This window comes from Otolemur garnettii, unplaced genomic scaffold (assembly GCF_000181295.1).
Source record: "Otolemur garnettii isolate 467f Iridium unplaced genomic scaffold, OtoGar3 scaffold00047, whole genome shotgun sequence".
Classification (NCBI taxonomy): Eukaryota; Metazoa; Chordata; class Mammalia; order Primates; family Galagidae; genus Otolemur; species Otolemur garnettii.
In genome coordinates, this window is record NW_003852442.1 from 13,290,483 (window position 1) to 13,303,188 (window position 12,706).

The 12,706-nt window shown below is 41.2% G+C and overlaps 1 protein-coding gene across 7 annotated transcripts in view; it reads right to left on the bottom strand.

The window, feature by feature from the left end:
* Positions 1–6,383, bottom strand: part of NFAT5 (nuclear factor of activated T cells 5) — a 146,962-nt gene extending 140,579 nt beyond the window's left edge. For 2 of the 7 annotated variants that reach the window (XM_003791399.3, XM_023514111.1), the window contains exon 1: positions 5,974–6,377. In XM_003791399.3, coding sequence (XP_003791447.1) covers positions 5,974–6,046 — 73 coding nt within the window. In that variant the 5' untranslated portion in view covers positions 6,047–6,377. Of the gene's footprint in view, positions 1–4,258; positions 5,194–5,973 lie in introns of those variants that run through there. The other 5 variants (XM_023514112.1, XM_023514113.1, XM_003791398.3 and 2 more) reach the window with 4 other exon arrangements.
* Positions 6,384–12,706: the final 6,323 nt, after the last annotated feature.

A 12,706-nucleotide genomic window follows, 5' to 3' on the forward strand; every position in this document is an offset into this window, starting at 1 on the left:
AAAAAAAAAAAAAAAAAATTTAATATATTGTCTTTATTTTTCTCCAATTTGCTTACTTTCTTATTTTTCTTGTTTTAACTATGATTTTCTACCATCTTATCTTATATCTCTGTATTTCTAGAAGGACCTCATAGTTAATCTATATGTTTTCTATTTTAGCTTTTTTGAATAGCAAACAAAATATACCAAAATGAATATGTTTCAGTAAAGAATGTGTAAGAAATAGTAGCTTTTTCCCTGACATCAAAGTTTTTTCCTAGGTACATCAAAGAACTCTACCCTTTGAATTTGAACCTCCTAAAGGCACTTTATTTTTTAAAATATATACAAACCACATTCTTTAAAGATGGCAGGAAAAATAGAATCAAAAAGTAAAAATCTATAATGTCCTTTTATCTAGGATTTTTTTCTATACAAGTTATTTTCAGTATAACTGTAACAGCATCATTTTTTAATCTGTTTTATTAAGCATGTCATATGTTAATCATAGGGTTAATTAGCTAGATGACTTTTCTGTTGTCAGGCAATTACCACATTGAATTAAAAGGCAGTGGCAGGATCAGCATTGTTCCAAGGGTAGGTTAAATGCAAACTCAGTTGAACCGTAAAGATATTTTTAATCAGGCTTGGCACCTGTAGCTTAAGCAGCTAAGGTACTAGCCACATATGCCAGAGCTGGCAGGTTCGAATCTAGCCCGGGCCTGCCAAACAACAATGACAACTACAACCAAAAACAGCCGGGCGTTGTGGAGGGCGCCTGTAGTCCCAGCTACTTGGGAGGTTGAGGCAAGAGAATCACTTAAGCTCAGGAGTTGGAGGTTGCTATGAGCTGTGATGCCACAGCACTCTACCCAGGGTCATAGCTTGAGGCTCTGTCTCAAAAAAAAAAAAGATATTTTGATTCTATTTCTAAAACTTTATAATACCCAATCGCAGGTTTTCCAACCTCGTTTTCCCAAACGAACTTAAATTTGGAAAATGTATGTTCTACTAAAAATTAACAAGTTGCAGCCTGAGCGAAAACAAGATGCCATCTCTAAAAAAATAGCTAGATGTTGCGGTGGTGGCGCCTGTAGTCCCAGCCGCTTGGGAGGCTAAGGCAAGAGAATCACTTGAGCCCAAGAGTTTGAGGTTACTGTGAGGTATGAAGCCATGGCACTCTACCCAGGGTGACAAAATGAGACCCTGTCTCAGAAAAAAAAAAAAAAATTAACAAGTTGTATTATAACAATTACTCAAATTCCCCTCACTGTATGCTGAGTTTTTAATTTTTAGACAGAAATCTCTAGACTACTGATACATATTAAAACATTAGCAGACAATATTTTATATTATGTGACATAGGGAATCAGCAGCGCAGAATAGTTAAGAGGTCAGATTTTATAAAGTGAGACTACCTCAGTTAGAACCTTCAACTTAGTAAGGTTCTATATAAGTTACTAGCTACGTGACTCTGGGTAACTTACTGAACCTCCCTATGTGTTTGTTTCCTCATTTCTAAAGTGGGATAATAACCATCCCAAAGCATTGTTAGGAGAATTCAGTGAGCTCATATCTATAAATCTGCCTCAGATATCTGTTTTTAAATCTTTTTTTTTTTTTAGGTGGAGTCTCACTTTGTTGCCCTCAGTAGAGTGCCATGGCATCACAGCTCACAGAAACCTCAAACTCTTGGGCTTAAGCGATTCTCCTGCTTCAGTCTCCCAAGTAGCTGGGACTACAGGCCCTCACCACAATGCCCAGCTATTTTTAGAGACGAGGTCTTGCTCTGGCTCAGGCTCATGCTGGTCTCAACTGGTGAGCTCAGGTAATTCACCTACCTCAGCCTCCCAGAGTCCTAGGATTATAGGTGTGAGCCACTGTGCCAGACTGTTTAATTTTTTTTAATTTAGTTAGCACTTATTGAGTACTCACTATACACTACATTAAATACTTTACATAAATTTGCCTTGAATAATCTTCATAACCACATAGGGTAAATATAACTGTCCCTATTTAAAGATGAGAAAAGTGAAGCACAAAAACATTAAATAATTAGGCCAAGGGCACAGAAATATCAGAACAAGGATTTGAACCCAAGTCTCACAGCATGGCCTACGATTTTAACAAAGCTCAAAGCTTTTAACAAGGCTACTCAATACAGTAGAAGCAGCAGCTTCCTATTATACGTACTATATCTTGAAAAGAGGGCAGAAGAGCCACAAGAGACTTTGCTGAAATAAACTAGAGTAAGTATTCCTTGGGAAAAACAGAGTATTTTAGAACTTAATGTAAGAAATAAATCAGTATAATATAGAAATATTTATGTGTGAAATAATATGATGTCTGATATTTGTTTTAAAATAATCCAGTTTGGGGGAGAGGAGGAGATAAAAGAAACAAAATTAGACTGATAATTAAAGTTTAATAATGGGGGTTCATTATTTATTCTCTCCACTTCTAGGTATTCTTTAAAGTGTCCATAACAAAAGGTTAAAATATAGCAATAGAGTGGTATAGTTAATACTTCTTTACACAGCAACTGTTCTGTGACACCTTGTATCAAAAATGTAAAAAGAACGTAACATACTTGATACTTAACACATTTTACATTTTATATATAATGTGTGAAAGGGTGGTCTTTAGTTGAATATCTTCACAACAAAAATGAAAAATTAGCAAGTATTTAGGCACAAATATGTAAATATACATAAAGTGGTTGTCTGCAGTTCCATCAACTCAATACAAAAATTTACTTAAATAATTTACATTGTTTTGTTTTGTTTCATTCCTTTCTCCTGCCTGATAATCTTTATGATCATGACACTCTCTAGTTTATTTCTTGCCCAGGAAATGAATGGGTTTGTACAGACAAATATCATTCTACAACACGGTCACAAATTGAACAATATGATTAAAAACAAGAAATGTGCTTCACTAAGAAACACTTCTAAAAATTTCTCACTTCAATCTGCAGTTTAAAAATGTTTCTTTCTTTCCTTCTTTCTTACATGCCTATAGGCTTCTTATTATGCACAAATATTACGAAAAATTAATTTGGAAACCTTTTATATTCTCTAAATTATATTGTGAAGCTGATATTTCAGGAAAAAACTAACATAAAACTCTGTCCTAGACACTTTATGTGCATTAGTTCACTAAACTTAAGTGATGGATCTATTTTTATACAAAGAATATTAAACTTTAGAGTGGTAAAATCACTTGTCCAAGGTCAGAGAGCTAATAAGTAGCTAACTTGGTATTCAAACTTAAGCTTAATTACAAAACCCATTTATCTCTAACTATACCAGACTACCAGTAACGGGGGTAAAAATCTATACTAAAGTAAAACTTAAATATTTAGGGCCTTTTTAAAAATGGGCCACAAAATGTTTAAATTATGGGTTACACAGATATTTTACAGTGGCAGCTTGTCTATGGGTAAAGAGTATAACTAATAAACACAGAAAGTACTGTTTCTGCTACTGTGGAGGCTTGGTTAAAGACTCTTAATTTTGGCCTCAGTTTCTCATCTCTATGTTGGGCATCTTTGCTATCAAATCCCAGAATTACAAGACTCCAAGATGACATGTGAAATCACTTCAAAATTACAGGAATAATAAACAGTATTTTATCTTAAAATGCTAAAAAGAACCATGAAAACAAACTTTTCTAAAGTAACTGTCAGCTGTTTAAATCATTCTATAGATTCTATTAACATTTCCAGAATTTTCTAAAACCCTTTTTTCCTAAACATATCTCAATCATCATCCTCTCTATTACTTGGCTTTTCCTTACCCTTAAACATAATGCAATAGTAATAGCATCAATATTTTTGTGATAAATAATTAACATATCATTTTGAAATGTTCAGCATATAAAAGTTCTGAATTTTCGAACTAATATGTGTTTGGCATCACCTTTCTTTGCTTATAGTCATCATCTTAATGTTTGGGCCTTTTCACATTCAGTTTGTGTGTAAAAAGCTAGAATTAAGATCTGGAATTCTAAAGTACAACACCCAACACATAATTTTAAGTGATTTTTGTGGGTTTTTCCCAAGGCTTCTCAAAGAAGATACAACAGCCAACAGGAACATCAAATAGAGCTACAAAATACACCACTGAAACATTTAGCTGCTCTAAAAGGAGGATCAGGCTCTTCAGCAGAAAACTACATTGTGTGAGTTTGCAAAGTTTCACACTTTCCCATTTAAACTCCATTTCAGAGGAAGCCTTTGCATACTAACACAATATGCTTTAAATGGTACTGTGCTGACCTTCCAATAGTCCAGCTCTATGAAAATTCTGTGATGGGTGTAACTTCAGAGAATCTGAAAAACACAAAAAGCATTAGGTACTTTTTATAATTAATGAAGAAAAATGCCAAGGATAGCATATATCTTATATAACTGCCATGTATTTTAAAGAGCTAAAGCATGTATCTGTGAATAAATTACCTACAGAAGGAAGGGTGAATTATCTCTATCTACATTGCTCTCTAAGCTAAACTTAGATTTTCATTAAGTATTTGTTTCATGGAAAATTATTTGATGATTACTGCCCAAATGGTGTTAATGTCTTGACTATTTTTAGCACCCATTTGTAACACATTATTAGCCTTGCTCTAAGAATCATTTCTTGATATTGCTTCTTTCTTCTGACTCTCAAAACTACAATATTTCTAAACTACTTCAGGTAATGCTGCCCCAAAAACATCTTACAGGATGGTGACTGCCAACTAAAGTCATCGGAGCAACAGACAATGGCTACAGTTACTAAGTAGGACTCTGTGTACAAACTCAGTAGTCAGTCTGCAAAGTCCAGTACCTTCCATAGTTAAACTTTCTCACTTTGATTCACTTAAAAAATTTAAATACACTAATGCCTGAAGCTGAAGTCCCTTTTTTGTTTTTGTATGAGGTGGAATCAGCAGATACATTAAACCAAAAGCTTTAAAAAACGGTAATTTCTCAGGAAAAGGGTTGACAATGGCACATTTTTAAAATATGGTGAAATGAATAGCTAACAACCCAGTTACGTCCCTCTGCCCTTCCCGGTGGGAGTATTGTGATTTTGATGCCCCTTGCACGGGGAACCTGTTCTGACACATTCTTGCGGTGTCCAGTATAGGAATTTAACCTGAGATCAGCTCAAGTGTTAATATTTCAGATGCTGGGAATCCCCTGCAGGCCTTGGCCAAAGAGTTTTTAAATGAATTTATCTCTGTCTAGTGCCCCTCTCCCTGCAACGAGCCTCTGAACAGCACAAAAAGAGAAAATTCTCAAAGGACAGCGTCTGTGCCTGAGCTGGTACTCCTGGGGGAGGAGAGGAATAAATCCAACCCAGAGAAGCACCCCTATCTTTGTAAAAGAGAGTTCGGAGAAGTAATTAGATGCCAAGGAGGTGGGAAGAGAAAAAAGAAAATTCGGGCCCTTTCCAGCAATAAGATGACGAGGAAAGGAAGAACGCCTGTTCGAGGGGGGCTGTCCCAAGCAGGGGAGGGAGTGGACTAGGCCGGAGGGAGAGGGGGGTAGGACGGCGGCGCACAAACAAGCTGGAGGGGGAGAAAAATGGTGACCCCGCACCCAGAACCCGCTCCAGGTCGCGCCGCCCGCTCAGGGGCAACTTTGCCGGGGAGGAAGGTCCTGGTAAGACCAGCCGCTGCGCCCGGATCGCGGCGGCCCCAGTGCGGGGCCCAGTCTGGGGTGATCCCCGAGTGGGGGAGGCCGGGGCCGGCGGCTCGCGGAGCGCGGCGGGGCTAGACTTGCCGAGAGCTGCTCGGAGCCATCGGTGCCGCAGAGACCCGGGGGCCGACGGAATCTGGGCCCCCAGCGGCCGGCGGCTCCGCGGCAGCCCGACCCCGCCGCCTTCTCCCCGCCCTAGCGAAACAAGACCCTGGGGTCCCGGCCGACCGCCCCTGCCCCGACGCGGACCCCCAGGCGCCCCGGGCCCGTCTCCCCGCCCCCACGCCCCACCCCCCAGCCTGACTCACCTCGCGAGTACAGGGACTTGGGCGATTCCAGGTCTAGGTCCGCGCTGAGCAATGAGATGAAGTCCGAGGGCATCGCAACTCGACCCAGCCCGGCCCGAGGGCAGCGGGAGGGGGGGAGCGGCGGTGGCGGCGGCACCTCCTCTCCGGGACCGCGGGCACCAAACCGGGGGCGGCGAGGCGAGGGCGGCTGCCGCTGCCTCCTCCTCGAGGGCAGTGACTTCCACCGGCCCGGGGACCGAAGAAACGGCGGCGGGGTGGTGGGAAAACTCCACGAGGACTGATTTCCAGCGAGCCAGGAGAGGGGTTCAGGGCGGGGAAGGGGACGGGGGAGAGCCAACGGGTCCTTTTCGTGCTTCTCCTCAGCGAAAACTGACGGTCGCCGCCACCGCCGCCGCCGCTGACAGGAATCTGAGCCCCGCCCCCCGCGGGGCACCGCGCAGGCGCGGAGGGGGGCGCGCTAGTGCAGGGAAGAGCCGCGGCGGCTGCCGGAGGGGGGAGAGGCGCGCCATGGAACAGCATCAACACGGCCTCGCTTCCTGCCGCCGCGGCCGGGCTGCTGTTCCCGAGCCGGGAAAGGGCCCCGCCGGCAGGGAGGGAGGAGGTGGGGAGGTGTCCGCACGCTGGGGCCCCGTGGAGGGAAAAGGTATTTGCACCGGTCTGGTGACGGCGAGCCTGAGGCGGCCGGCCTTGCCAGGAGTTGAGCGCAGGAGACAGACCCGGGGAAACCGAGGCGTCCGCGCAAGGAGGGAAAGACCCCAGAGACGGGCGGCGGCCGGGCTGCTTTGGCTGGGGGTCTCCCAGGGAAGGGAGCCCCATTGCCTGGACAGCCAGCAGCCTTTTGGGGTTTTGATAACAGTATCTACAACTGAGCTGGCCAAAGGACTGTCACACTCATTTCTTAATTAGGAAATAGACTATATACTAAAATCCTCGAGTTATTTTCTCTCCTACCCCGATCTTTGAAGGCTGAACATTAAAATAAAAAAAAATTTTTAAAAGGATCTCTCTGTGCTGGGGTGCCCAGGTTTATTCGGATCGGAGATAAGACGACAATTTAAAAATTGGATCGTGTTAATCCACCTGGCTGTTCTACGGGGGAAAATAGAGAAAACCTAACACTACTCTTCCAAACAGCTGTTCAGTTTTTACTTTCGTACTAGGCAGGGATGGAGGAAAAACATATTTAATTGAGGTTTGCTATTCTGTTCCTGGGGCCCAAAGTTGCCATTGCAAAACTTAAAATCCTCACCTACGCCGCAGACCGTTTCCTGACTCTAATAGACTCCTGAGAAATTTTTAATCGAGTTATTAAAATATCAATTGGCGTGTAGGGTGCGCATCTTGGGATATAATTTTAATCTTGTGCAGAATAGTGAGGCCAACAGCCACGTGGGCAGGGTTTTTAAGCTATTTCAGTTGGTTTAGTTTTGTTTTTATCTACAAAGATAGTTACAAATCATAAAAATCAGTCTGTATTTCTCATATATGTGTGTATATATATAATTTATATAGCCTTTTCCCCTGAATTTGAGCAATTCATCTGGACTTAAGAGTTCTGAGGTTGGAAGAAGCAGCTCTCAGCAAAGGAGGTCCTAGTGCAGGTGTCCCTGGGGTGGGGCCCTTTACAAAGCTCCACCTCAGTCCTAGAATTTAAACTACCTGTCTTCCGATTTGGACATCTGATTCATGTTGCCTAATTATCTTCACTGAATTCTGTGTAGTGATTAATCAACCTTGTGAACATTTTCCTCCTGTCAGAGGTTAAGAAAGCTTTTCGAAATCACCCCAAGATGGCAAAGCAGAACAGGAAATTACCCTCGCATTTCCATCACTACTGTATGCAAGTCCTGAGGGAAGTCCCTTCATAAGGACTAGAGCCCACACATTTGAGAGAGGAAGATTCAAACCTTACCTGTTGCGCAACAGGCCAAAGCATACTGAAATTCTATGGAAATTCTGAATTGGAGTAAACACCTGTTGGAGACCTCCCCCCATTCCTTCCTCACTATATAGCCCTAGTGGAGAGGAGAGTGTGGCGCACGTGTCAGAGCCCCATACTAAGAAAGTTGAGTGAATCACTCTGAGCATATCCCTTTTTCCCCAGACCTTTGTAATCATTCAGTAGATTTAAGGTACAGGAAATCCCCAGTTCTGACCCTAATTAACAAATCGAGAATTAGAAAGGCTTCTTCCTCTTTCCCTCAATACTTCTCTGCCCTTTTGTGACTTTTTTTTCCATTGAGGTTTTGTTGTGTATGTTAATCAGATTTCCCCTGATTAGGTAAGAGCAGAGGGAAGAGGGGTCCACCAAAGTGTGACTCAACCTAAATTGTAAATTACCTTCCACTGGGACTCTGTGGGCTCAGGCCCCGCTCATCAGTTCCTACATTAAGCTTTGATTAAATCCAAATAGTTACCTGAAAATTCAGTGCCCCTTCCACGTCCCTTTATAGAGATAGTCTTTGAAAAACTGCTTAGATGGATAGTTTTCATGGCTATGCCTTGCAACAGAATAGAAATCCAGATTTTGCCCTTCAAATTTCAGTGACTAAAATCACAAATTAATTCCTCAGTAAACAGTGTTTGTTCCGCTCTGATCACAAAATACCTTGTGACCTGCATGATATTTAAGGTTACCAAAAATAACTCTCTGATCATTGTGTCTTTAGCAAATTACATACATGCTACCCCTGGTTCCAATGATGTTTCCCTCTGTGGTCGTTTATGTCTCAACTGCATCCCCTATTATTTGATAATGATATTTTTACTTATTTTTTAATTTTATTTTTATGAGAGAGTCTCACTTTGTTGCACTTGATAGAGTGCCATAGAGTCATAGTTCACAGCAACTTCAGACTCTTGGGCTCCAGTGATTCTCCTGTCTCTGCCTCCCAAGTCCTTGGGACTGTAGGTGCCCACCACAACGCCCTGCTATTTTTAGAGACAGGGTCTTGCTCTGGCTCAGGCTGGTCTCCAACTTGTGCGCTCAGGCAATCTGCCTGCCTCGGCCTCCCAGACTACTAGGATTACAGGTGTGAGTCACCATGCCCAGCCAATAATGATATTTTTTAAACAATCATCTATACATACTCCTTCATAAAATTTCCTCTGAGCACAATAAAGAAGAAAAACATTAAGCATGTAAAATTTGGAAATTTCCTCTCCTTGAAAATTATAATAGGATCATGAAACAAAACATACAGCAGATTTAGCGGTTTGCAGAATTCCTTCATATTATTTACCAATCATATATCACATTCCCTAGTCACTTGATTAAAATTTCACAAGATCCCAGATTGAGCTACAAGGCTGTGTAGATTATGCAACGGAATGGCAGTTTTTATATTGGTGGTGTGTTCTTTAACCCCTCCTGGACCTGTTCAGGCACTTTGTGAATTGTGTAGCTGGATCAACTCTAAATAAAAGAGGTTCAAATATCAACCACTGAAAAGGAATTAAATAAACTCATACAGAACAGAGGAATGTGTTGTCACAAGATCTACAGAATCTTTGTCATTATAATACAGTTCAGGCTGTTAAAATCATTTTAGTCACCCACATGTTGTAAGCAACCTACTAAACAAACACCAAGTCTGCAAGGAAAATTTCCAGAGCAATTCAAGTAAAAGAACAAAAAAGTTTAGACCACAAATATTTTTGCCCTGCCCATTAAGGGAGCACTCCATAATAACAGAGAATCGATAGTGGTGGGAAATAGCAGTGTCTGTATTTGCATTGAAATTGTAATCAAATTCTTATTTGATTATGTTTATGTGTCAATTTTCACCCTTAGAACATGTTCTAACAGATTTGTAGAGGCAAAATTAGTTTCTATACTATTTACAATTGGTTTAGAACAGTCTCACTTTTTGCATCTTCCGGGGTGCCTTTAATCTTATAATCAGGCATTTAATTCACTCTGATGGAATACTTCTGTATTTTATGAGTTAGGCTGAGTTGGAGTTTGTATCTGAAATCTTACAGAGACCATTAAGTTTCTCAAGCTCTGGGGTAATTGCAAGTCCTGAGGTACAGTGCAATCAGCTTGAATCTGGAAGATTTAGTGAGCAGGGAGAAGGGAAGTAAGTGCCAGCGGAATTCGAAGGTTGGATTAGGGAGGAGAAATTTTCATGGGAAAATAGAAATCCTGAGCCCATTAAACCAAGAAAGGAAAGAAGATAATGTCTCTAGATCATTCCAACACCAGCCAAATTAGACATAGGAAAACCATAAGCAAGTCCTTATTCACACTGGCCCGTATACATGGTTTTTACGATGATACTCTTTCTACACCTGATCACAGTATTCACTGAGTCTAGTAGCCCCACCTCAGCTGTGTTATTAGTTTAACCAAGAGTATGAATTAGGAAAGGTTTTACAATTCACTGTTACCCTCTTCCTTAATTTAGGAAATTTTAACCGGAGATCTAGGGATGTGCTTCTAGGCATCTGTGATCTTCCGAAACTTATACATGAATGTTTACAAGGTTGTACCTACATGCCTTTCTTTCTTTGGGACAAAGGTTAAAATTTTAGCCTTCATACGCTTTCTCAAAGAAAGCTCCATAATCCAGAAAAGATGAAAAACATTTTTCATTCTTCTAAAATTCATTCTTCTCTCATGAGAAGAGCCAAGAGCTCCGCTAGGTATAGGAGATATAAAGATTGTACAAAGATGAATATAAGATGTAAACTCAGCCTGACCAGGGAGCTATCCTGCAAACAGACACATGCATTGTGATAGGTGCTAGACTAGACATCTTTACAGGTATAAGAAAAAAATTATCGGGCGGCGCCTGTTGCTCAGTGGGTAGGGCGCCAGCCCCACATACTGAGGGTGGTGGGTTCAAACCTGGCCCCGGCCAAACTGCAACAAAAAGATAGCCAGGCATTGTGGTGGGTGCCTGCAGTCCCAGCTACTCGGGAGGCTGAGGCAAGAGAATCCCCTAAGTCCAGGAGTTGGAGGTTGCTGTGAACTGTGACGCCACGGCACACTACTAAGGGCCATAAAGTAAGACTCTGTCTCTATTAAAAAAAAAAAAAATTATCCTCTTGCTTTCTCAGTGAGCTAAGAAGGGAGAAGAAGAAGGAATGTCATTTCACACACCACAGTCCTTTTTTCTCCTCCCACTATCCCCCACAGCTGATATCTCTTCTCTTCAGCTACAATTTCTTGCAGGGATTATAAAAGGCTAGACAGTGACAGGGCAAAGTCCTGACATACGGATGTTTGCAATGTGATGCATCACAGATACTATGTGTTGACGCGAAGATTCCAAGAAATACCTAGGCTTCATTGGACTTTGTCAACAGATGGTCAAAGACACACTGAGTATCTTTTTTTCAGCTTTGCAGAGGATTATGGCTCAATACTCGGGTTAAGGATACAATGATAAAAATAGTTGAATCAGTCATCCACAACTAAACCCCAGAATTGAAGGGCTGCGTTGAAGTTATTGGATAAACTAGACTGATTTTAGAAATAACATATTTCACCCGAGAAGCATTTGCTTCAGCTGAATAAGGGAATGTGGACTGCCCTGAACATCAGAAGAGACATACAAGGGATCTGCCCACACGTGTTACATTCTAATTATAAAATATGAGATTTAGAAAGAATATCCATTTATTTATTCATTCCATTTCTCCACCTGCAGAAATCTTACTTTCACCTTCAAAGTCTAGCTCACATATCACTTCCCCTTTGAACTCATTCTGAGCCTTTCTAAGTAATAGTAATTGTTTTCTCCGCTGGGTCCCCATAGCATTTTTGTTCCATGTGGTTAACAATCATCACACTGATGATATACTAACATCATATCTCTCCGATATACTGTGAGCGCTTTGTTGTACAGTACCCAAGAAAATAAAGAAAACACAATCCTTGCCTTAGTTTACAAATGATTATGAGCACCTAGTTTTAGCACCCAGACAGAAGGAAATAAACTCCATCATAGCCGTCTGTTGACGTTTTACTAAGAATTTGACATTAGCTACAGAGATTAGTAGAATGAAAGAAGAAACTGGAAAGGTAAGAAAAGGGCAGAGGTGAAAGGTCTTGAACATTATGCCAAGGATTTTGGTCTTTATCCCATGGGCACTGGGAAGCCATTGGGGATTTTTCAAGAGAGAAATGACATGACCAGAGTAGCAATATGGAAGGTAAACTGGCAGCTGACAGTCTGGAAAGTAAAACAGCCAAGAGCCAATGAGGCCCTAAAGAGGAGAGTTGGGAAAAAATGGAAAGAAGGAGTTGTATATGTAAGATCTTGTGGAAGCAGAACCAAAAGAACTCAGAAACTGCTCAAATGTTGAGAGCAGGGAAGAGAGAAAAGGAAATGTTGGGACCGAGGTTTGAAACATCTACCAAGGACTGGTTCATCATTATAGTCTATTAGCTTAACCCACCAAAAAGTACTTATGGGATAAGGACACATCTCTAAACGTGAATCACTCAAGAGATTTATACTTTGTTAACTGGAATGGCAAAGGCTCTTATCAGAAAGGAAACGATCCTAGACTTACTCTTTCCCAGTAGGAAATCTGAGTGAACATAACTTGCTGAAACTCAGTGAGAGTATACTGATAAGGAACAAATCTATAAGAGCCTGCATTCCGAATTTTCACCCCAAATATACTTGAGCATTATTTAAGCCTTTATATATTCACCTTGATAGTAACTGAGTGTGGAAGAAGTTTAAGAATTTTAAAGGTCAACAATTCTTCTGAAAAA